We start from the raw sequence: 25,636 nt of genomic DNA on the forward strand, positions 1-25,636 counted from the left end.
GCAATTTGGCACGTGTGCATCAGACATGGGGTGATTACTTCACGAATGTAATCGATTGCGATTACGATTACTTGTAAATCCCGCGATTACGATTACGATTACGATTACAGCAAAATCAGGAAGTAGTCGATTACGATTTCGATTACATTTCAAAAGTAATCACGATTACTCACGATTACATTTGGTTTTGCTTCTTAGAACTAATTTCAGAAGATATATTGGAAGACAATATAAGGCTTGCGATGAAAAGGTCTAATGAGATAACACTTTCTTTATATATCCTACGTCATTTGCTTGTTACGTCATAATGTACCAATTGCCCAACTCCATGCAGGACTATTCGTCGCACCCAACGATCTGCATTCTTGCCAGGTCCGTATCTGCCACACCCCAAACTCCCCAATAGGACCGGGAGCGAGCGCTAAGGGGACTCAAAAGTATTTCGTAAATCAACATAAATTATCATCGAGTATTTTCAAGATAGTTAATTAACTTGAAAATTTTCTTCGAGCTTCGGGATTTAATGTATCTAAATAGCTTGATTTTGAAATGCATACCTATCCCCCTCAAGAAAAAAAGCATGCATAATTTATAGGAATAGGCATTTCGGTGGCGGTCATTACCCCGCCCCGACACACCAAAAGACGTATGCAATTCCGGACAACATGCAACTCCACAAAGTGTGCTACCAAAGAATGACCTTGGCCAAAACTTTGGGTATGTGTCAATTGTCAGTGGCCGCGCTCTGTGGGCGTGGCGAATAGTCCGGTCCTTCCAATCTGAGCCCGATTAATGCAAATGCCAACCGGGGCACTCACAGAGGCATGAAGGCATGACAATTTGTGTGTGCGTCACACGAAAGTTTTTATCTTAGTGTGCTACGTTTGGGCGACTACAGTATCTTTTGATAAAAGACGTAAGGTCACGAAATAACAACATACAATAAAGTAATTATAACAACATACCAAATGCTATAATTAGGAATTACGTGCCCCCAGCTCTACCGGTAAATCTGAATGAATAGCAATATAATTCAATTACCAATATTACTGACGAAATTCAGTCATCAACATGAAAACTGACCATCCTATGGAGCCCCAATACCTAGGGTTGTAATGACTCGAGTCGTGATTTTTTGGTGACTATACTTGACTTGAGTCATTTTTTCAAATACGTAAATTGACTCAACTCGAGTCAATTTTTGTATTGACTCGACTTGTACTCGAGTCATTTTGCATGACTCGAACCAAGTCACATTACTCGAGACTAGAACATCCAAGACAGACATTCGATGTAACTTCGAAGAATAGTAAAGTGACCACATTATTTGTATTTCGTCTATCAGTCCTGATACTTGGATACTTGCCATTAGTACAATGCGAATTTCATGGTCTGTGATTTTGATTGTTGTGTCATACTTTGCCTTTTTGGTTTTGCTTTTAAATCTGTTTAAATCCCTTTAGTGTGCCGATAACTCTTGAAAAGACGCACCCGAAAAGTCTCCGAGTTTAATAAATATACTGCTACAATGGATGTTGTATTGAAAGGGCCATAAACTGTGAAAAATGATGAAAATTACTATATTATGAATACGAGCCATTATATATCACTAGAGCAGAGATGAAACAAGCGGGTTGAACCGGATTGATCTGAAAACTGATCTGTGAACATAACGACTTGGACTCGTACTCGAGTCAAACACTATGATTCAGACTCGACCCTATACTAACTGATTTGGACTCGGACGTGACTCGGGGGTTAATTGAAAATGACTCGACTTGACTCGAGTCAAAACTATCAAAGTGAGATTGACTTGTGACTCGGAACATTGTGATGTGGTTACAACCCTACCAATACCAACGTTTGGAGTGGAGGACGAATTACTGTTTTGGTCCTGATTGTACCTACAACCCACGCTAACATTGTGTATAAGCGGATGGCTATATGGCGACATGTATAAATGTAGAGTGAATAATTGTGAAATAACGGTTGTTGCCCGTTTCAAGTAGAGTCATATGAGAATAAGATAAAGTGAACTTAAAATTCTACCTTCCACTTGATACAGATACTGCAAGCTGCCGTTACGAGAATCGGCAAATAACGGCTCGGTTACGATTTATATCAGCAGCTGTTATTTAAATCATCGTAATGTATTTTATTTGACGAGTACAAAATTTCAAATCTTTGTCCGGTGTCCGTACAAATACGTACGTATGCTACATACATAAGCCTACTGCTCGCCATGCAGCAACGGTCAAACTGCGTCTAAGCATAAGTTACTATTTGAAACTAGGCAGACTGGTGATTATTATCTTGCTGCGAGGTAGTGGCGTCTGGAGTGTATTGATAACCTGATATACAACATGGCTTACGCTGTTCCAACAATCACACAGCAATGTACATCGAATATATATTTACTACGTGTGGATACTTCTTACGCAAGGACGAGCAAAGCTAATACTTCTGACGTAATAATGAGCAGTGGCGTTGGAAAATCAACCGTTCACGGTATCAATAACCTGGTATAATATCTCCTCCTTGTTCACGAATGTTCGGTTATGTCATATTCATTGCACAAATAAGAAGTAATCGTTCATTCACAAAGAAATCGATTAGATATGTGAAGTAGTCGATTACGATTACGATTACTTAGGATTTTTTTCGAATGTAATCGATTGCGATTACGATTACTTGAAAATGCTGTAATCGTCGTAATCGATTACGATTACTAATCGCGATTACCCCATGTCTGGTGTGCACTGTGCAGCTTAGAGGAAACATTGATGAGAATATAGTTTTGATACTATTTTCCACTGAGGAAGCCTTGAAACCTGGATTGGCCGTGTCTCAGCATACGAGACATAGTACAAAGCTACGAACGTCACTGGAAACAACACATTTCTGAAGTCATGATCATCCCACAACACTGTCGAGAAGTGCAATGAAATCGGTATGGTCGAAAAAATACCAAAATATCTTGAATGTGGGGTAACAGACATTCTTTGTGGTGGCATAAAATGTACATATTTGAACTTAGACATTGTACATTCTGTTGTGACGTCATAAAGAGGGATACTCGACTCGAAGCGCAATACGTGATTCAGAATCGAATCGCTCAGGTACTCGAATTTGCCCAGCCCTAATAGTAAGTAGTTTGACTAGTGCAGTACTTCATTTTGTAAAAGTGTCTTGTTAACCCTGGAATCGACACATTGAAGTAGATTGATGAGTGAAAATTCTTATGCCATGTTTATTTCAACAGAAATTTCAGCAGCACGTGGAAAACTCGCTTGAAACCGACCCCGTTCCTCACAATGAATTACCGATGGCAGGTATAACTCTACTCACAGTATATAGAATGACAATAAGCTGACGATCTGACAGTATATAGAATGACAATAAGCTGACGATCTGACAGTATATAGAATGACAATAAGCTGACTATCTGACATATTCAGATGCCAAAAATCAGCCAAACTTTTTCGGTCAAGTGGATGAAGCTGTCAGCGAGATCAAAAGACACGAAGAGGTCAAATCGAGGTATCAGCGGCGCTACAAAGAACAGGTTAGTGCTGTTGCAATAGTGAGACACGAGATAGTGGATCACTGCTGTTTTGGCTCAGAAAACTGTGAATAATCAAGACAAATCACAAGACGCAAAAGACGATTTGATCCAAAGACTGTCCAATGAGAACATGGAATTGGAATCGAAATTTAAGCAAGTTAAGAAAAGGAATAAGCAGCTGCTGGTAATGTTGCAACAGGGCGAAAGTAAGGGCACACTGCACACGAGAATTTTGCCGTAACTCAAGGGCTGTGGAGTCGGATTCACAGAAATTTTGTAGCACCCATCTATAGTGAGTCGTACGTTTGCAGTTATAGAAGTTATCAAGTTTATCACTTAGTAACACCCTTTACGAGTCTAAATTATGAAAATGCTTACAGACTCCCATTATGAAAATGCTTACAGACTCCCGACTATATCAAATCGAACCAAATTTTAGTAAAAAGTGCCGTTGTAGTTATTGAAGTTATCCAAGTCTTTCATTCATTTTCTTTTTGTGGGCACATTTTCATTTAAGGTTGATTCAATTGGCAATAATAATAGTAAATAAAATGTAATCAACATCCATGTAGATTTAACTCAGAAAATCATACGTTTATTTAGTTAATTATTACCAAGAGAATCAACTGACATTCCTGTGAAGATATTAGGAGTCAATACTAGCCGGTGGTAAAGTGAAACGACTCCACAGCCCCAATAAGAGTTACGTTTGAAGCACGCCACAAACGATCGACTGCGTCTAATCTGCTTGTTCAGTGAAGGAAAAAAGCGAACTGCTACTGGAAATCGAGCGGCTGTGCGTGCTGCGTAACGAACTGACCGAAGAAGTGACTTCGCTCAATCAGTCCTTGGAACAGGAGAAGTCAAGGTCGCGCAAATACAAAGACGAGATTTTGAAACTACAGGTGATTTATTTAAGTATGACTCGGAATATCGGAAATGTAAGTAATGCAATAAAAAAAAACTGCGTTTAACAACAGTGCCAAAAATACCGAATGTACGACCGGTAGTCAAATTTGATTCAGTGATCGCCCTAACTACGAAAAATTTCAGGGGAAAATGAATGAAGACGATGAAGCAGTGAACTGATGAATGTTATTGACATAAATATTTTTTATACACGAACAATGCTTGTCGGTTGTTCCTTGTCAGCCAGGCTGAGGCAAGAATTGGTGCCACTTCACAGTGAAGGATGGCAGTCAGAGTTCAAATAGTGTGGGGAGGTTTGGAGTTTGGAAACTCCCTTGTCCCACCCCCTTCTACCTCGGTGCTGCTGTACTGCCACTTCCTGTTGATCCTGCATTCGCGTCCGCATCTCGGGTTTCCACAATTTTCGCAGGGGTAGAAGCATCCCGGACAGTCTCGCATCAAGCAGTCACACACGTCTCTTCCAGTCGTAATCATACGCCCACCTTCATCGTAGACATTCTTTCTACCCCTGTAACGTGTGGCATATGAGTAAGTTTTGGGTTAGCGTGCCGAGGTGGTTGGTCACTCGGTCAGCATAGCCATCGTTGGTAGGCTACTTCAGTAGAAGTAGTGATTAGTAGCATAAATTATTAATTGGGTAGAATTAGTGTGCACTGTGCGGAGGTGGTACTCAAGAAGTAACAATAATGTCTACTCAAGTAGAAGTGCGATTTCCAAGTAATAATTAAACATTAATATTCTAGGACTGGCTTTGAGGTAACAGTAGTCTAAAAGACCTTGTGAATAAATAGTGGAAGTAAGCATACTCAACTAAAGCGCTCTTAAAAAACTGTAGGCTACTTTGTTATGGTAGCACCATAACCTTGAATTGAGATATGGAAGAGATGGGGATGGTGTTTATTCAGGTGCAGTCAAAAGAAACTGGCTAAGAGCAATATCAGGCAGATAGGGTGGCCAGAAATAATGACTCTATGTAGTCTGTGCCTCCTTTAGTATTAAAATAGATCATGGTGTTTTGTTGATATAAGCAATAACATGAAGCACAAACAGAAAGGAAATATGGCTGCCAATGCAGAGAATCGAAAAGGACACAGGTGAAGTAATGCGTGCAATTGTGTAGGCCCCTATTACATCTGTGACACTGTATCTATGTATTTATGGAGTATAAGCGGAGAGGTGTGTGGCAGAAAATATCAAATAGTTGGACGAATGGCACAAGTGTCTTTTTGGTAGTAACACTAATTTATCATACCTTTGTGATAGTTTGGTGACCCATTGGTTCTTCCGCTCTTGTCGGTGGCTTTTTTCAGGGTTGAAGTGGTTCAGTGCTGGACCGGGATTTCGAAACTCCAAGTTTTTCATCTGACGTTGCTTCATGACCGGCCATTGGCGATATTTTGACATGTGGAGCAGTAAAACCGACAGCGGGATGGCGATTTTGGAAAGTGCTGATATGGAAATTAGGAGGCCTTTCTGAATTGCAGTTTACACGATTCTCATCGGAGTTGCCAACGCTAAACTCGCTTTACTTGATTGCACAGGCCTACATCGACTTGATGTTTGTGAAAACTCACACGGTTCCCTTGCCCAAATAGCGCTAATGCAGACTCATTGCAGCACAACCGGTCGTCCTTTGCATCTTCAGTCCAGTTCCCATGTACAGTGTACACAAGCTCCGCCGAAACAAATTTTCGTTCCGCATGACCCATTTTGTTTTGAACTCTGGGCATTTGCCACTGCCCACTGAGCTATATATCGATCAATCAGGTTTATTAATATTTTCATCGTTTCAAAACATCACAAGACTGCGATACAATGAAAAGATAGGAAGGTGTCGAAACAACTTGGAGTAGCCATTAAGATGACACCCACCTTAGCCTGGGCGAAGTAAATAAGAGGCATGCACAGCGCACACTGAATGAAAAGTAATGCAGAGAATATAAGAGGCAATTCGGTTTCCGAAAGCCTGCGGCAGTAGGTAGTCCTTTTCCCATTTATAGTTGTTCCAACATTTGCCTGTCCTTCATTGCGCCGCAATATAGCGACGTTATGAATTGAATTTCAAAATGGCCTGCCATCTTGTGTCACCGATAACACTCTTCATCGCGCTTTACGACAAAATAGGAAATTTGTTGACTTTTTTCATCAGTTCAGTACTCGCGTGGAATCAAGTTCCGTTTAGAGCAGTGCTTCTTAACTGGGATTTCGCGAACCAGTTTCAGAGGTTCGCTGGTTCACACGCAACTCATGCACGTGATTCGTGGCGCGATGACACTCCCGAATTGGCAATGGCGATAGGCGCGACTATTGCGGCCGCGCGCAGCGGATGGTTGGTGTTCGAAATCGAAATCCCGTACTTCTAAAATGCCGACTCTATCTCCAATGTTTATAAGCTCAATTGCAATGAAGCAATTCCCATCACGATGTTGCGTTTCGGCCGAAAAATACGTTAGCACATTCCTTGGTGAACTCAACGAATTTTTGGGGGTTCGCTGAAGGCTTACAGATCTGCAAATGCGAACCGCAGAGTCAGTCAAGTCATCCCAAGACTGCGCCATATACAATAGTGCAGGGGTGGGCAAACTTTTGAGCTCGCGGGCCGCATTCAACATCTGAATCCATTCGCGGGCCGCACTATATAAAATTGGGATTATAAACCAAAACGCAATATTGGTATTTGATTATATAGTGAGGATGTGGATATAATGCATATTCTTATTTAAAACAAACCAAACATTGCTTTGATTATATCGTACACGCATCAGAAACAGTGGCGAGATTTTATAGGCTGGTCGACCTCAATAACTGATTTGTCAAAACTATAGAGATGAAAGTCAGTTTTCCCAATTCTTAAAACAGGATTGAAATTTAAATCTGTGAGCAGCGATCTGTTCATAGATTTACTAGATACACTTTTCATTCAATTCCAGGACAGACAATGCTAACAGCATGATAACCATGTTAACGTCAAACACGCTTCTATCATGTGTAGACACAATATAAATACCCTAATTATACGCATACAGAGCACGAATCTACCTAAGACACGCGCGAATCGTTTTTTATAAGCTCACCACTGAAATAATTAAAACTGGTGTGGCCAATCTGAAAGCATACTCGTGATCCGAATTATGTCAATCTCATTTAGGATTTCTGTGATATTTGGCAGTTGAAACCTTTCAAACGGCGTGGGCCTTGAGATCGGGCTATAGCGCCAGAAATTAAACATAAAAAATAACATAGGAAGTATTTACAGTGGTTCGCAAACGCTTCAAGACACGCCCCTCCCCTTATGATGATGAAAGATTTTGCGCCCCATTATCGTCATATCACAGAATGTAGGCTAACCAGGATGCTAGCAAACCTAACGGATAGTTTGATGACATGGAAGGTTACGACTGTGGATGAGAGATTTTTAAATATGAAATTTATACTAAATACTTATGAAGTGGATGTAAGTCGCGCGGAGCGTGAAAAAAATCAGTTGAGCTCAGCTTCACTCCCCCTCCAGATGCTTTCACGCCCCCACGGGGATCGCGTCCCCCACCCAATATGAGAACCAATTCCTTGGAATTAGTCATGATGAAATATACTAGGAAAAATTTAATCAGGTCCTTGCATTAATTCGATTTTTTATACGCATTTTAGCAGTATTTTTAATAAGTTTCTTTAGACTCTCGCGGGCCGCACAAAACGGTGTTGCGGGCCGCATGCGGCCCGCGGGCCGTAGTTTGCCCACCCCTGCAATAGTGCGACGATATTAAATCACCTGGGTCTATTAAATGTTGTTGTAAATTAATATGAAACGCAGCATCGTTCAAATCAATCGTATCTTTTATTAGTAGAGATGCAGCGACTAAAAATTTCGCTATTAACTGCTCGGTGTTCGTACGTCGTACCTTGAATCGATGCAAATCAATGGCTGGTCACTGTATTACAACGGCAGAAATATTTACGCTGCTATCGTTACAATTGTTGCTGATATTAGGTAAGCGGAAATATTATTTTTCGGAAACTGTGCATGAATATGATGATCGATTCCATATGCTAGATCTTTCCAAAGTCGCATAGGGAGTTCCGGAAGGCATTAGAAAATCGCATCATTGCCGAGCTCACCATTCTGAATGTGAAAGTGTGTGGAAATGATGATTTGGGCAGACCGAAGACTATTGAGGTTTAGAGTACTTATAGGGATTAGTATTTTAATTTCGCAGTATTCCTATTCATATGGCTCATTATCAGAGCAAAACTTTGACGAATGGCTGATTGAGATATCGAAAACATTGGATGCAGCGGAAAGTGCTAGAGAAGCTGCGCGAGTTCATAACCTTGAGTTCGTGAGATCGGTAAGTATTATATTTCCTGAGTAAATGCGCGGCAGTCCGGGGCTATTCGGCGACAAAACATAATAAAGTTTAGGCCTACCGCGGCCTAGGTATCACTCGTAATACGGCCAACATATTCCGCTGCGAAGTGCGCTGCTAAAAGGACCAACGGGCTTATAAGACCGATACCATGAAACCATCCAAAGTGACCTCCACATGTGGGTCGAAACCAGCTTCGATCAAGAAAGGCAATTGTAGAGAAGTTTACCACTGCGGGATAGGCTACGTCAAAAGTGTGGTCGATGATAATGATTTAACTTCCATACATGCGACGTGATTACGCACTGCGCAGTGCGCAGCTGTCACTAGAGCTGTTTCTGTTTTAGATTCTGTTTCCATTTGAACTCAGCCCGTGTTTACTGAACAGTGACGCAATTGTATGTCGCTCTATCCTGTATTCGTTCAATCTCAGCCTATCTATCCTTTCTTTTGTGGAATATTGACCTCACAACCTATCAATGTAATATTCCGTCCGGGCCAAGTCCTTCTCATATCTAGATCTTTACCGCAAGATACTATATGGAAAGTCGTCAGGAAGACTAACTCAACAGACACATAACTACAGAGGTGGTCAGTAACGAAGTACTTCTACTTTTTCGAAGTACTCAAGTAGGTATCCTCTACTTCTAATACTTACCCAAGTAGATCTGATTTTCACTACTTCTACTTCGTAATATTTTGTGATCTACTTACTTACTTTTCGCTATTTTCAGTTTGTCAAGTAGAAGTAGTTCAATCTTTCAATCAGGAAGATAGCCTGAGGAATCTCGGTGCTGTTTTCACGGAGTATCAACATTTAACTTTCATAAAAATTGAGTGAAGCCCAGAATTTTCGTCGCGCCTCGCGCGCAGTGGATACGGAGTTACCAGTATGATTTCACGGAAGTATCGATGAATATAATTTAGGTAGCGGGTTGGCGTGGTTCCGTTCACAGAGGGATATCTAGAATTAGATATCTAGATATCCCTGCGTTCTCACCACATTGTCCCCCTTCGCCCATATGAAATAATTCATAACAGTATATATGGATCATCAAAACGTTTGAAACTGATGTTTCGCAATCTAGCATTTACTTGTCATATCGTAATCTAGCATGTCCATGGCGCGTTTTAACCAGGCAAAGTGGACTCTGACATTTTTTGTTAGTTTTGGAGCTGTTTTAGCATACCACCTTTGAAACTTTCTGGACTAAATGCATGAAAAACGTGTTCCGCTTTTAGAAGTAGTATTTATGTTTCATTTTCAATTACCCGTATCATATACTTTGAGTTATGATTAAAATCAGTTCTTTTGTCTGGATAACATACCTGTTGAAGTATAAAAGCAAGTGAAGTAATGCCTTTAATTTCCGGAAACAAAGCTACACAATATCGCATTTTCACGGTCGACCATATTTTTGCACGGTGCAAAGTGTTTACACCGTATCCTATACAACTTCTCGGTATTGCTCTTCGACTAAACTACAGACCGTATAATGTGGGGGATGGCGCCATACCATGCTATTTTCTAATTCGTGCTGTTCGAGAAAACAGAGTATAAGTATTGCATTTTCATATCAATCCTATCATTTTCTTCCCATGATGTGGACGAATGCTGATGCTATCGAAAATAGGATACCTGCTGGTATGCATCAATATGAATCAAGCTCGTCACCTATCGCATAGCTCAATTTGCACCTTTTTACAATCCATGTGAACGAATTAGGATCGTTTTCACCACTACTTACTTACTTGAGTACTTTTAAAGTCAGTCAATTCTACTTCTACTTCAAGTAGTTTTAGGGTGCTTATGGAAGAAGTACTTCTACTCGTACTTGAGTAGATTTTTTCGTCGCTACTTCTACTTCTACTTGAGTAGCTTTCTTGACTACTTTGACCACCTCTGCATAACTAGCATATTACCCAAATTGTATGCGAAACACCCATTTACATTGCCCAGTCGGCCAGTATGATTTCGGATACTGAAGTTAGGTAAATTATCGTTATAGTCATACCTGCGTATCGCCAGCACATCTCATTTTTACATATATTTCAGATCTCCGAGGAATACCTTCCTGAATTTTTCCATTTGCGTGCACCAAAGGGAAGTGTGAACACGGATAATGTAACTCGTTCCCTGAATCGATTCCATCAGGTAGAAAACACAAAAATCACGAGAATTCTACCGCGTTGTGATAACCGATATTTTCAGGTTCGCAGCGCTCAACTTCAGATTTATCGTCCGGTAGATCTGAAAAATGCTGATAGACAGATTGGTAGAGCAAATTATCTGGAATCATCTCACTGCCAATGTTCGGTTGCATCGCCCGCTCCAAATATTTTGTAAGTCGGTGTGGTATCGGTGATAGTAGGAACGGGAACTATATTATCTAGGCTGGTATTGTAGTTGGTTTTAAGGTATTCATGGTGTTTGTCGACTACTATGGTCATTTACACCAGGCCGATATTCTTCATTTTTATTCCGTAGCTTTTTGTAAGACACCGCTGAATCGAATGAGATGGCGAGGAGGAGCCTAGATAAACCTCCAACTCTTAGGTATATAGGAATTCAGAAGTCGACCTCGGCGGACTCGAACCCGCACCCATTGGTGTTGCAGCCGCGGATTATACCACTGCGCTATCTCGCCATATGGCTGGTATTGTAGGAGAAAATATAATTGCATATTTGACGTCTTCGTGTATCAAATACCAAATTCGCCGTGCCTGAATTCTGAAAAAATATCAGTATTCAGCATTGTCTGAATCTCAACCACAACGATTCGAGTCCATCAGTATAAATTGTAATGATTCCAGGCGAGTGGTAAATGAGTCGATTATTTTCAGCACCAAATTTATATGCTCTTCTCACAAGACGAGAAATATGCTGCCGATACTTTCTTCCCCATATTCGGGAGCCTTGAAGCCCCGATTGATGGTATCGCACCAGCCAAACATTTTAGCAGCATGGTCGCAAAGGGTCGCAAACTAGGGTCACTGACTGATTCGGTTCCGAGTGGAGTCTAGTACCACTAATTCTCAATTCAGATCACAGCAAGAACGAATTAGGAAGTCCAATTACATAGGCTACTTTTGTACTTCGATCTTGCTGTGATCTGAATTGAGAATTAGTGGTACTAGACTCCACTCGGAACCGAATCAGTCAGTGACCCTAGTTTTCCCAGCGTAATTACAATGCAACAGCGCTGTATGTTTGGGTCGTGTGGATCGACTGCTCCACTAGCCCTGTAGTTTGGTTATTCCCAATTGAACTCGAGGAATGTAAGATGTTTCCATTCTATAAACCAGCTGTAGCGCTCACACATGACGTTGTTTAATGATTTCAGCATTTCCCGAGACGTTTTTGACGTCATGAACGGCAAAAAAGTGAATCTGAGTGAGCGGTTCCGGTTCAATGATTTTCGGTGGCCGTGTCAGTGGCAGCTGGTAAGCTCATTTTGTAAACTTGCAGTCGTTTGGGTTAATAGAAAATGTTATGTTAAATTGCTCACACACCGGCGCAACAATAATAACACCGAATATTTAATTGGTTGCATATCTATTATCTAGCAGTTTTAACTTGATCCTGCGGTGATTCATGACCTGCGTATACCGCATAAAGATTGCGTTCTTTTTACGGAACAACTTTTGATGCGTTTGAATATCCTGAGGAAATAAGTGTCATTTATAAATGGCTTCACCGGCTGCTTATATTGATGTATAGTATTATAATGTACGATTTGAGTAGATGTCTAATACGGGACTAGCTGCGACAACTCTAAATATCCCCATATACCAATTGTAGCCGATTTGAAAGTTACATCGTCGCACGCAATTTTGTGTATATAATATATCCATTTCAACAAGCCACGCTTACTATTGACACTTACGTTACAGTACAACTGTGGGCAAGGTGGAAACCCAAACGGATACGACATGGACGTAGTGTCTGTGTGGGACAAAGGAATAGCGGGCCAGGGAATAGTTGTTGCTGTCGTTGATGATGGAGTTGATTACCGGCATCCGGATATTCGTCCCAACTATGTAAGACTGAGTTCCAAGCTGCGTAATGGTTATGTGATCTGGACAAGCAGGTTGACATCAGGTTATGAAATTGCACGTAATATCAAACATTGCTGTATTTTCTCAACTAGTGCAGGCCTAGACCTGTGATTATCATAGAGTTCTTTAGCCTCCTTAAAACACGGAGTGATCGGTGGTGGTCAAATTAATTATTGTTGATACTTGAGTATTACCGTGCAAATAATACCGTAACAATTTGAATTTAGAATTATATGACATGTTGAAATAATAGGCTACAAATAGCCCAAGTATCAAGTAAGTTTAGTTTGGAGACAAAATTAGTTTTTGACGGGGCATTTGTTATTGTTGGTTGGTTAATCTTCGGTGATAGCTTTCAAAATTGCTCCTCACGACCAACGCCGAATGACCGATGACGTGATTGCTATGACACAGATCGACAATCCCACTCCTAAAAGTAATGTGAATATTTTCAAACAATATACTTTTTACTTGGAAAAGGTATGCAGTAAATTGATTGACTGTCGAAACTGTTGAAGTCGAAGTCGAAGTGCAATTACATTAAAATTTGTAACACGTAACCAACAATTGACCAATGCAATTAGACAAAGGCTAGCTCAGTTAGGTTAGCAGAATTACCTGGTTACTATACTCGCCAGGGTATAAAATACGGACAAAATGTACACGGCACGAGACTATAAAGGCCAATGCACAACACGATATCTTCGTCTGGTAAATCTGTCAATATATACCCACAACAGCAGGGACTGATATGTTTGGTGAATGTAAATTGGATTCCTTATTCGCAGGACCCGACCGCCAGTTTTGACTTCGTAGAATTTCCTGACACGGACGGACCGTTGCCATACTCGTTCAAACCGTAAAATATCGAAACGAAAGAGACTATGAAATCGAAGATTCTCACATTTCATTGTATCTAGACACGGAACCAAATGCGCTGGTATAATCGGTATGGCTGCCAACAATCGCGTATGCGGGGTAGGAATCGTGTACGGCGTAAAGTTAGCGGGTAAACGCTCGCAGAGAATATGTGTTGAGGGTTATCTATGAAATGGAATCTTGCTTTCGCAGCCTTGAGGATAATAGGCACTGCGGCCACCTATATACGGGAAGCGTCTGGTCTAATACACAAAAACAACTACATTGATGTATACTCGTAAGTATATATACGGAGGGTTATTCAGCACTGAATTTATATTGAGCTATAAAACATAAAAATGTGCAAGTACAAATGGGATTTGTATAATCAGAGTTAGCCAGAGTAGTCACCATCGGCAGTCGGTATTCAAGTACAACTGGAAGTAACGCCGTCAATTTCTACTCAAGTAGAAGTGGCCATTTACAAGTATGTAAAAAAGTAAATATTGTAGTTTTGATGAAAAATTTAAAACTGTCAAGTAGAAGTAGAAATACTCTAAAATCATAACCACTTCTGGAAGTAGTGCGAGTAGGTGAAATATGCTTGAAGTACCCATAATTTAAATGGAAGTTCCGAATCACATTCATAAATCTTGTAATTGTAATGGTTAGTTACAAAGTGATTTCACAACCGGAAATATTTTTTTAGAAACTCCTGGGGGCCTTCAGATTCGGGAAAGTTGTTTCGAAAACCGGAAAGCATAACTTTGAAGGCGTTGGAAATTGGCTGCGAGAAAGTACGGCGAAGAGCGTGAATCGTTCTTAGAATATTTGTCAATCTGTGTTTCAATGACAGGGCAGACGCGGCAAAGGAAATTTGTATACCTTCGCGTCGGGAAATGGCGGCATGAACAATGATCACTGTGGGGCAGACGGATTCGCGTGCAGTATTCACACTATTGCAGTTGGTGCGTACAAAAGATACATTTCCATACGGACCCAAAATCTTAGTAGCTTCAAGCCACACGACACATGTTAAGTATTTGATGACAGAGGTGATCAATGCTGACAGATAGACAGATGTATATTTACACATAAATTTAGAGAGAATATATATTATCTGACGAATACACTGGCCAACACATATTTTTAGGCAGACAAAGTAAGAGTGGTTTTGGGGGTTCCGAAGGGCACTGATTCCCAATATGACATTAGTTTTTCCAAATTGGCTCTTGTTGTGGAGATAACCCATGAATCTATTTTTACCAAAATCTCCTATTTTCGCGGTAATGACTAGATATAAAATCGGCTCAGTCGTACTATAAAGTTTAAAATTCAATCTACTTGTTATTTTTACGCACATAAGACTATTTTAAATCAAAATCCAGCAACAGCACTATATTTAAGGGTAATAGATTTATATAGTTAGTTACAGACTTTCACGGATATCATCTATATAAATAGACGCCAGTCATGTATATAAGTATTTACCTAGATACGCAAATAACGTGGCATTAATTCAATCAGTTTTATGTCAACCACCTATTGTAAATTTGAAATAATCAGTTGTAATATAATAATAGTATTAATTTGTTTTAATGCATAATTGTTTTTTGTACGATTTTCGCCTGTAAGCTATTTAGTTCAGTTTCTTGAAAGGTTCCGGCAATGGTCTGCCATAATATGTTCAATTTTTCATCTCATCTGCCCTGATATCTTTATTTTGTTGTTCTGAGGTGTTGGTAGAACCTCTCCCCTTGCTAATCAACAAGATCAGGAAATATATCAAGATGACTGAACAGGAAGTGAACTTTTATGCTCATGTTTGTGCTCAAGCGGGGGACATAGCGTATAGTGGTGACGATAAGCGCCTACCATTCTGGCGGCTCCGGTTCGAGTCCCGTCGGAGGTTTATCTTGGCTGCTCTTCCCCCGCCGTCGCCCTTCTAACGGCGACAAAAAAGCCCAGAAAAAGGCCCGAGAGAAGAAAGAAAGCACTCACAAGGAATGGGAAGATCTAGTACAAAGGGCCGTGGCTTCAAAAAGATCAACATCGAAAGGAACTGTGACATCGGGCGCTCTATAGGCCGAGGTGGATGTTTGATTAAAAGGATCGCAACTGCGTGTCGTTCGACATCCTCCTATCTGTTCATTACATTGCACTGTGTCTTATCGCGTTGTACATTGTGTGTGACTTGTTCAGATGAAACATATAACTCAACGATTGTTTGTTTTGTTTATGCAGATACGAATTTTCGGATGAACTGTTTTGTAGTTGGGTGCTTTGTGATCATCTAAAAAGTTTTATTTACTACATCTTAGGAGAAATTGCATGCAGTGAACTCCTTCCAAAGGTGAAATTGGAATCTTTCATCGGTATTCGAATATTCCAGATACCATATTTAAGCTTCTTGTTTGATGGGGTTACTAGCAGGTATACCCACTTCGTTGACTTTGTTGTCCATTTACCAGTCAAAGAAATGAGATGCATACGCGTATAGTAGTTAAGCTTTTCAAGGATAAATTTTATAGTTATATACTCCTCTTTAATCTTGGTAGAATGACCAATTGATACAGGAGAATATGTATTGCCGTTGTGCAAGAGTACAATTATTAGGCTTCACAAACTGCTCTTTTGACAAACAAATATTTCGCATCATATCATGTTATTATTGACAGAATGACTGAGAACGACATGAGGGTTCTTCATATTCAATTATCCATTTATGCGGAGTATAAAATTAGAAAAAATTATGATTTTCTTCCTACCAAGTAAAATATTTAAGGGTAAATACAGTATAATTTTGGGCTTTTTTAGGGGTATAAATATCTTCTCACAAAAAGTCAATCTGACAAAACTAATGTGATATTCGTAATCAGCAACCTCAAAAACCCCAGAAACGGATCTCAGACATTCTGCCAAATATTTTTTCTTCATTTTGTTGACCAGTGTTATTGATTATGAAAATTTCAGTGAAATGACGATCAGCGATACGCCTGTTTGGTCATCGAGTCAGCTGTTGGTCATGATTCAGTCATAGGCCTAAGAATATAACAATACATGTGAGAGTATCCTTATTATCATAGATATACGATATCGCCTACCGGCGTAACTAATTTTACAGTAAGTGGAAGTGGTTTTGAGCTCGCTACAGTTCTCGTGATCTTTTGTCCCAAACTATACGCGGCTTCCGGCCAGAAACAGACCAAAAATATCTTTAACTAGGACTACATCGTTATGCAGCATTTATGCGGTCGGCGGTCATCATCACCAGAACACCCATTCCGTACCAATGATCTATATATCTACTTGCTAATGCTGAACCGACGACGATTTCGAGGGTTCAATCCACTCCGTATCGCAAATACGTCGACTATATTGGGTGCAAATCGTCCGTCCGTATGCTCATATACTACATGTTTCGTGTCGGAGGTCTATCTGGGTTACTTATCGCCGATCCCGCTGTTCTTGAAAAGCGCAGAGGAAGAGTGAGCCGAGTTCCGAAGTCGGCAGCAGAGAAAAGAAAGACGCAAAACGAGAGAGAATGAAGAGTGGGAGTGCGCGGCCAAGAAAAACTCGTCCTTTATACCCAAAGCAAAGGCACTGAACTGAACTGAAATGCGCTGTCGTGGCGCTCAAGGCCTGAACAGGCGATAAGCGCCACTGTCGTTGTTGTGTCATAATAATAATAATACATGTTTTTTTATCGTATTTAAACCAGGGGTGTCAAACTCCGCGTCGCGGGCCGGATTCAAGCCTTCAAATCGCTCGCGGGCCGGACCAGTCAACTGATTACAAAATGTTTCCTTGTGCCCTTGCTTTTCCCTTGAGTATTTTATTATCAAGTATATATAGATAATATCAGCGCGATCATATGGGTGTAATTCTAGCAGGGATATCTAGATAGGGATATCTAGAAGTTCTAGACATCCCTGAATTCCAGAGATGAGCATGGATTAGGATTAGGATTTGAAAATGCAGGATTTGTGAAATTTTGTCGGATTTGGATTGGATTAGGGTTACAGATTTTTTTCTGAACGGATTAGGATTTGGATTGGATTTACCTATTTTCTGGGAGATCGATATGTCGTGTGGTGAATGGCGACAAACTTTATTCAGATCAGTTATCAATGTACTTATGGTTACTAAGTTATCTTGAATCAAGGGAATCGTTGGTTGTGAAAGAAAATTTTCCAATTCTTCACTTGCATAAATTAGCATTTTTTCTGAATTTCCAGTTAGAATCGGATTAGGGTTGGACATGGACTTGAATATGAAAAGTTATGGATTAGGATTTGGATATGGATTTGAAAGTTCGGATTTGGATTGGATTAGGACATAGAAATTCCAAATCCGCTCATCTCTGCTGAATTCTATAGCAAGTCACACCACCGTTTATTCGCGAATAATGGAATTGGCAAAAATACGATGATTGTCCGGTTGAATAGATTTTAGTACCGATAAAACAGTGACGCTAACGACGATATAACTTGGCATATTTCTATGCTAACGCTCGCTTGCTTTAATCGGGCGTTATCCCTGCGCATGCGTTGCGAGGAATCTAAGATATTAAACTGTGAACGCGGACGTTGGAATTTGGTTTATTATTATTAAATTACGAATCGGGTTTCTCAAAAGTCCGGGGACCTGTTGGGTCGGAAGTGACAAATCAATGCGGCCATACATCATTCAATTACTTATTGGTGTAACTAAGATATTTTCCATATAAACTGCACATAACGGTTACGAATTGACACTTTTGCTTCTCCGAATAGTTTCTTTTTTATCCATTTTTCCATAAAAATCTGAACTCGTTGTGTAATTTTGTCCTTGTAGAAATGGGGTGTCATGTCAATGTCACCAAATTCTTCCTAATGGTAACTAGAGTAAAACTGGGTAGTTGTTATGTGGTTTATGCACTATTGAACATGCTCAACATTTGCTGTCATGGTGTAATATTTGATGGAAAGATTTCCAGCAAAACATATCAACATTTGTTACTAATGTGCTGGATAATATAGGAATTTTTTACAATCTACTCAGAATTGCTTCGCGGGCCGCATAAAATCGTCCGGCTGACCGGACACGGCCCGCGCGTCGTATATTTGACACCCCTGATTTAAACAGTTATTGCGTAATTTAGAACGTTTTAATAGAAAACACAATTTTTAAAGGCACACAAAGTGTTTTAAAACACCGTTTGTTTTAAATGCCACCCTAGATAGATCACGTTATTATTGGCATTGGCAGTTGGCACCTTTGCATCAATATATCAAGTTACAATCTTTCCAAAACTAAAACTATACCAATTAAAGAATCGCATTTTCTATCCGAATGAATATTAAAATACAGGATCAAGCTCTCCGGACGGAAAATCGACGAGTTACAGCGAACAATGCACCTGCATAATGTTGACCATTCCCGCAACTGATTTCCATTCGGCCGACAAATCGCGAGCTTGGATGGTATGCCGACATACGTTTTACTCCAATTCTGCCTCATCAAATGATGCCTGGACGTTTTTTAGATAGTGCCAACGCTTTTCAACGGATGCGCAAACAGTTTTAGAGGCACGTCATCCGTCACTCCTTTGGCGTCAGGAGTTTTTGCGATGGTTCTCCAGGCCAAGTATGTGCTCGCGTTATGTGCTACTAACGGCGCCTTGATATTATGGCTTCATATTGATTCCCACACTTACCGTACCGGTATACAGCTATACTATTGCACGACTAATTTGTATATCCCCGCCCTGTATGCTTTGAAATTTCATTCACCAAATCTGACTTTACTGCGGTGGTCAGTAGCGAAGTATACTTCAACATTTCCTGAGTACTCAAGTAGATTTAACCTACTTGCACTACGTAGTCGAGTGCTTATGTGTTTTTAGACTACTTTCACTTCTACTTCACAAGTTTTGAAGCCAAATAACATGCTTTTCATACGTTTGATTATATATCGCAGGAAGCCGTTTGTGAATAAGTTTGTATCAATTTTACGAGTTAGATCGGCCTAACAACCGGTCTATATAGCGCCATTAGGGCTGTTCAAAAATAACTTTTTTTCCTGAATCTTGCGGGTTACGTGATTAAATCGTTAGGTTGCCTTAAAAAACGACGCACACCAAATTTGAATTCATTCCAACCAATATTCGCGGATTTCGTAAAGTTTGAAAATTTCGAATTTGCCTATGAATGCAAAAAAAAAAAAATTTTTCAAATTTTTCTTCCAACCCCATAAAATTGTTGCGCTGTCTTCAAAATCGATGCAAAACAAATTTGACTCAATTCCAAGCCGTAGAAGCGGAGTTATTTGAGTTTTTCGATGATAGTTCTTGGATTATCCTTGATTGGGGGATAATCCCAGAATTGTCATCGAAAAACTCAAATAACTCCGCTTCTACGGCTTGGAATTGAGTCAAATTTGTTTTGCATCGATTTTGAAGACAGCGCAACATTTTTATGGGGTTGGAAGAAAAATTTGAAAAAAAATTTTTTTTGCATTCATAGGCAAATTCGAAATTTTCAAACTTTACGAAATCTGCGAATATTGGTTGGAATGAATTCAAATTTGGTGTGCGTCGTTTTTTAAGGCAACCTAACGATTTAATCACGTAACCCGCAAGATTCCGGAAAAAAAGTTATTTTTGAACAGCCCTAAGCCCCATATCACCGTAACTGGATAATTGAAAATTGCACATTTTTGTACAGCGTCATTATTCGATTTGCGATACTCGCAAACATACATGATGCATCTTGCAATTTCGACAGTATCATCTCGATTGACAGCTAAAAGTGTCTTCTGATATCTGCTATCTTCTGTTATATTCAGTGTAGGCCAACACATGCCTCTTATTGACATTTCTCTTATATATTAATAGGCTATATGTAAGGCCAAGGTGGGTGTTTGATTGAAAGATATATTCCAAGTCGTTTTGACTCCTTTCTATAACTTTTCATTGTATCGCAATCGGTGTTTTGAAATGATAAAATTATTCTTTAACTAAATCGGAACAAATCTTACTTTTGAAACCACTACGTGTCAACTTTTCGTACCTTTTATTTCTTACATTACTGAAAGTCATTCTTTACGTCTTCGACATAGCACACCTTCATCTCGTAATTCAGTAGAAACTGACGTCATTACTTATACTTATACTTGAGTACCAACGCTATCTATTTTGACGACGACTCCACGTCTACGCTAACGCTATCGCAAATCAACTGATTCGATTTCAGTCCCAACTTAACATGGCGAGACGCGCAGTATTTAGTAGCAAATACAGCTTTGGTGGTAGATCCCGACAACCAGGCGTGGCATATCAACGGCGCTGGATACCACCTCAACCCATAGTGAGTCTATACTTACATGTTATAAAGCGCACCCGATAACTTATAAGACTAAACTCCTTGATCCAACAGTTACGGGTTTGGTGCACTCAATGCTCTTAGAATGGTGGAGGCCGCGGAGAATTGGAAGAATGTGGAGAAACAACGCAAATGCTCTTTAGCGTTTCCGTCACCATACCGGTAAGTCGGAACAGGTGTAGACTATCTCAGTGTCGATTCATAACAGCATATATATATATATATATAAATGTATTAAGTTCGAACATGTACGTTTTGTGCCACCATATAAAAATATTTCTAGTTCTGTACCACATAAGGATTATCTGATATTTTTCCGACCATATAGTTACGTCATTGCACTTTTTGACGATGCTTATCACGACTTCACGCATATGTCATTTCCACTAATGTGCCTATAGTTTGGTATGTACATGTACATGTTTTCGATGTTGCGATTCGGGCCTACTCCATCCGAATCATTACATAGAATACTCGATCCGGATTCAAATCGTTGTCATCCTTATACTAGTCAGACAATTGGAATTTGTCAGTGTACATAAGTATGATTGATCAGCTTATTACACTAAAATATACATATTCAAATGTCGCGGCGAGATATCAGTTCCACAACCGCAACACCAATGGGTGGCGAGTTTGATCCCACCAAAGTCGACTTCAGAATTCCTACCGAAGGGTCGGAGGTTTAGGCTACCTGTGGTCTCTTCCTCGCCATCTGATCCGCGTGAACTGTGTATCGAAAGTATTGAGAACGAAAGCGGGCCATATGGTACAAGTTGGGAGAACAGGAATCATTTTATTCAAAAAGTGTTGATTTTGCATTGAAGCAGTGCAAAATCGAAGTTAGGCCTACTTAATATTTTTCAAATCTTCCGTATTCCACTACAACTACAATTTCTTGATAGATCGATTTCTTACCTGCTTCGGCTTAAGCTTCTCACCAAATGCGTTTTGCCTCATCGCTAATAATGAGTAAATGTTTGCAGTGTGATTCCAGCTAACGGCAAGCTGATTCTGCCAGCACGCGTCGATGGATGCGTTAACAGAACCGACCAAGTTTTGAAACTAGAGCATATTCAGGTACTACATAGTTTTTTTTATGTGAAGTACCGCGGTCCCAGGAGGCGACAGTTTGGTAACACACTCTTGACGAAACAACGGGTGTATATTCACACCCGTATACTACGGGTGGTACAGGGGTGGGAATAACACACTTTTCCCCCAAGGAGTGCATGACCATAATGTCCATGGACAAATGGTGGGAGCGGAATTAGGCAGGTCGTAACTTGAAAATTCTTCATGATGTTCTGAGTCTATATATTTTTTTCTGAGTTCACCCTTATAATTGGGTTCGCGTTTCAAAACAGGTTCTGCTGAACGTTTGACCATTGCCAGAAGGAATAGCTTGAGCGCATAAGGGTGGAATCAGTATTTCGCATTTAATATATCAGTTGTATTTTGTGCGTACCATTATGTTAGCAATTCATATGTACTTTTTCTTCGTTGCTTTCGAAGCCATTCCCATGCCGCGATGGTATTCAACATGTCAAATGTCGTTGAGCTGGAAATAACTATTTCACAGATTTACACCTTTCACTAATCCTCACAACTACGAGGCCATATAGATAGCACGATTAATACAATCCCATGCGTCTGAAATATAATTGATTAATAGGGCGATTTTTTTACATGTCAAAAAAGTCAAAATTTTGTCAAAATTAGGTCAAAAAATATCAAAATTGTTTCCAAAGTAATTTTTTTTGCAACCTGCATTTCGTTTGTATCGTAGATTTTGCGCTGTAGGTGAGCTAATCATTTGACACTTTACAGCTTGTAGTCTACTTTTTAGGCCTACCGTTGTAGACGGCCCATTGTCTGCTCATTGTGATTCATTAACATTCAAATGAAACAAATAGGTTGACATGGTGTTATTCAACGTACCTCGATATCCTAACTGAACCAATACAGCGTGGGCATTGCATGGTTCTTATACCGAAAAGCGCATGATGAAAAATTGTGATGCAGACACCGTTGCCAGAATGAACCAACACGGTGTGTCACCAGCAGTGTACGCACAGCTTCAGTGTTGTCAGCCAACAACTGCTGCTGTTGAACTTTCTTTCTCCATTCTTGGCAAGCTACTTAGTAAGGACTGACACTTTTTACCCGAGAATGTAGGAAAGTATCTTTCATTGTACTACAACAAATTTTAATGATTTTCTACCGTAATACGTTATGTAACTACTGGAATTCTTCATAGGGCCAGATTTTGTTAAAATAAAGTTTTTTCATGTAAAAATTTGTCAGGTTTTTGAGTCAAAAATGTTTTTGAGGCCAAACTACTTCGAAAAGACTGACAGTTCCAACCAGAAATGAAGATAAGTAGTACAATTCTAACATTATGTGGGAAAACACCTAATTTGCATACGTTAGGTCAAAATTAAGTTTTTGTAAGGTAAAAAATGTCAAAATTTAGATTTTGTAAGGTAAAAAATCGCCCTATTAATTAGCCGTCCTGTATTACCTGCGGAAACAAGAAATTTGTGCCAGGCATCGTCCCGCAGTACTTTTCAACGTCACGCATTGTGATAATGTTGAGTTCTCTGATCTTCAACTTCTACTTGTGTAACGGTTTAACGACCATCTGGTCGATTTAGATGCCAATCCACAAACATAGATATGATGAACGAAAGTACGCAACCCTATTGATACCACTAAAAATGATTGTTAGGGTGGGGGGTATCTCATTCTCATAGTATGCATATAGCCCTCTGTGAACATACCCAATATATGCCTATAATTTCAGATCATTTTGAGCTACAATGTAAAATGCAGAGGTGACATCAGCATCAGAATAAGATCCCCGTGTGGCACTGTATCCCCGGTGAGATATTTCAATTGAGTATAGGAGTATAGAGTATAGGGCGAGTTTGCATTGAAATGATATATTTTCTTAGATTATGAATACCAGAAAACGGGATGACCGGACCCTCCTTATCGACTATCCGTTCATGTCGGTTTTCCATTGGGGCGAGGACCCGAGGGGGATATGGACTTTGGAGGTAAGTTCCCAGTAACAATGTACCACATACTCAAGTGGCCATTTCCACTTCTATATTCAACGCGAAACAATAACTTCATATTGTTAATTTATTCGCTAAAAGCTTTTCGACTGACCCTCATCAGTAGCGAAACGTCAGTGATAGGGTAAATCAAATTCGAAATGTAAGAACTATTTTGCCTGTATTACGTAATAATAACAAAAACAAACAACTAGTGGACAAAATAGTTCTTACCTTCCGAATTTGATTCACCCTATCACTGACGTTTCGCTACTGATGAGGGTCAGTCGAAAAGCTTTTAGCGAATAAATTAACAATATGAAGTTATTGTTTCGCGTTATTCTGAAGTTCTGTACCACAAATCACTTCTATATTTGTATTTTAATCAAATTCATTTACTTTTACATTGGATTTTGAAAAGTAGAAAGTATTTTTGGGAATGAGTTTGTACTTACGTCGCGCCACGTTGCGAGTGGAACGGTCCTAAGAACTGCGGAAAACCGTGAATTGCGGTAAGTGAACATATTTTCAGTGAGTGGACCCGACCCGACCTTTTTTTAGTTTCATTGGTCCTTTTTCGTTGTTGCGAAGATACGTCTTGCAATTTTGTAAGTATGGCACCATCGATTAGCCTCTAAAAGTGTGACCCCTCGACCGAATCTACTTTTTGAAAGTACTTACTTAGACACTTCACATACTTTGATTTTTTACTTACTTGAAGTAAGTTTTGATATGTCTCAGAAATGGGTACTTATACTGATAACTGAGTAGAAAGTTACGGTTAATACTACTTCTACATGAGTAGGATGTGTGACTACTTTGACCATCTCTGTAAATTCTATAAGATCCGTAAATAAAACAGTAATTTTCGGTCGCACATTAATACGGAATTAAATCTAACATTATTGCTATCGTATTCAGATAATCGACAACAAAGGCGCGGTGTCCTCTTGTTACCGGCCTTCCCACGAAGTGTCGGCTGGGCACTTATTTCAGTACGAATTGGTTTTATGGGGGGTGCGAGAAGACAAAAGGAAACACCAGAAATCACCGGTGTGCGACAAGCAATTTCTCCGCCAATACTTGAGCCGATCGAACCCCGGAGATAAGCATTTTAAGAGGCTTATCGACAGAGGTGGGTCCGCGGGTAACGTTTTATCGAAATGTCAGGCCGTCATAGCGAAGTTTCAATGAATCTTTAGCGAACGTTACGACTCGATCGGAAATCTATTACGAATTCACGGAGGACTTTAGTCAGAAGAACCGAAAAAATCTGTCGCGGAAAATCAGGCGACCTCCAACCGCGCAAAGAAAGGTGACTGAATTTCGAAGTGTGAAATTTGCGATTGTACTATTGGATGTTCAGAGGTGGTCAGTGAGGAGCTATTTCTACTTTTCGAAGTACTCGAGAACGTTATGCCTACTTTCACTATT

At 39.9% G+C, this 25,636-nt stretch overlaps 2 protein-coding genes and 1 long non-coding RNA gene across 3 annotated transcripts in view; 2 read left to right on the forward strand and 1 right to left on the reverse strand.

Moving 5' to 3' along the window:
* Positions 1-25,636, forward strand: part of LOC145446218 (uncharacterized) — a 28,958-nt gene that overhangs the window by 2,010 nt on the left and 1,312 nt on the right. The window contains exons 5-26 of the mRNA XM_080324457.1: positions 3,263-3,332; positions 3,459-3,565; positions 3,624-3,771; positions 4,322-4,470; positions 10,916-11,014; positions 11,072-11,202; positions 12,204-12,303; positions 12,754-12,900; positions 13,707-13,777; positions 13,839-13,927; positions 13,990-14,074; positions 14,486-14,573; positions 14,633-14,744; positions 19,129-19,241; positions 19,304-19,404; positions 21,012-21,125; positions 21,195-21,302; positions 22,127-22,220; positions 23,947-24,024; positions 24,098-24,202; positions 25,124-25,337; positions 25,405-25,517. Of these exons, the coding sequence (XP_080180583.1) occupies positions 3,263-3,332; positions 3,459-3,565; positions 3,624-3,771; positions 4,322-4,470; positions 10,916-11,014; positions 11,072-11,202; positions 12,204-12,303; positions 12,754-12,900; positions 13,707-13,777; positions 13,839-13,927; positions 13,990-14,074; positions 14,486-14,573; positions 14,633-14,744; positions 19,129-19,241; positions 19,304-19,404; positions 21,012-21,125; positions 21,195-21,302; positions 22,127-22,220; positions 23,947-24,024; positions 24,098-24,202; positions 25,124-25,337; positions 25,405-25,517 (2,436 nt within the window). The remainder of the gene's footprint in view (positions 1-3,262; positions 3,333-3,458; positions 3,566-3,623; positions 3,772-4,321; positions 4,471-10,915; positions 11,015-11,071; positions 11,203-12,203; positions 12,304-12,753; positions 12,901-13,706; positions 13,778-13,838; positions 13,928-13,989; positions 14,075-14,485; positions 14,574-14,632; positions 14,745-19,128; positions 19,242-19,303; positions 19,405-21,011; positions 21,126-21,194; positions 21,303-22,126; positions 22,221-23,946; positions 24,025-24,097; positions 24,203-25,123; positions 25,338-25,404; positions 25,518-25,636) is intronic.
* LOC145446245 (ARL14 effector protein-like) lies at positions 4,457-6,182 on the reverse strand. Its single transcript, XM_080324492.1, has 2 exons — positions 5,748-6,182; positions 4,457-5,003 (listed from the first exon to the last, which is right to left on the reverse strand). The coding sequence occupies exons 1-2, from the start codon at positions 5,897-5,899 to the stop codon at positions 4,772-4,774; spliced, it is 384 nt and encodes a 127-aa protein (XP_080180618.1). The 5' UTR covers positions 5,900-6,182; the 3' UTR covers positions 4,457-4,771.
* LOC145446247 (uncharacterized) lies at positions 8,246-10,909 on the forward strand. Its single transcript, XR_013917236.1, has 3 exons — positions 8,246-8,669; positions 8,738-8,841; positions 9,379-10,909. It is a non-coding gene; the product is annotated as an uncharacterized LOC145446247 (long non-coding RNA).

The sequence above is a fragment of the Botryllus schlosseri genome, chromosome 9 (assembly GCF_051294905.1).
Source record: "Botryllus schlosseri isolate E-star chromosome 9, Bs_hap1, whole genome shotgun sequence".
In the NCBI taxonomy this organism is placed as follows: domain Eukaryota; kingdom Metazoa; phylum Chordata; class Ascidiacea; order Stolidobranchia; family Styelidae; genus Botryllus; species Botryllus schlosseri.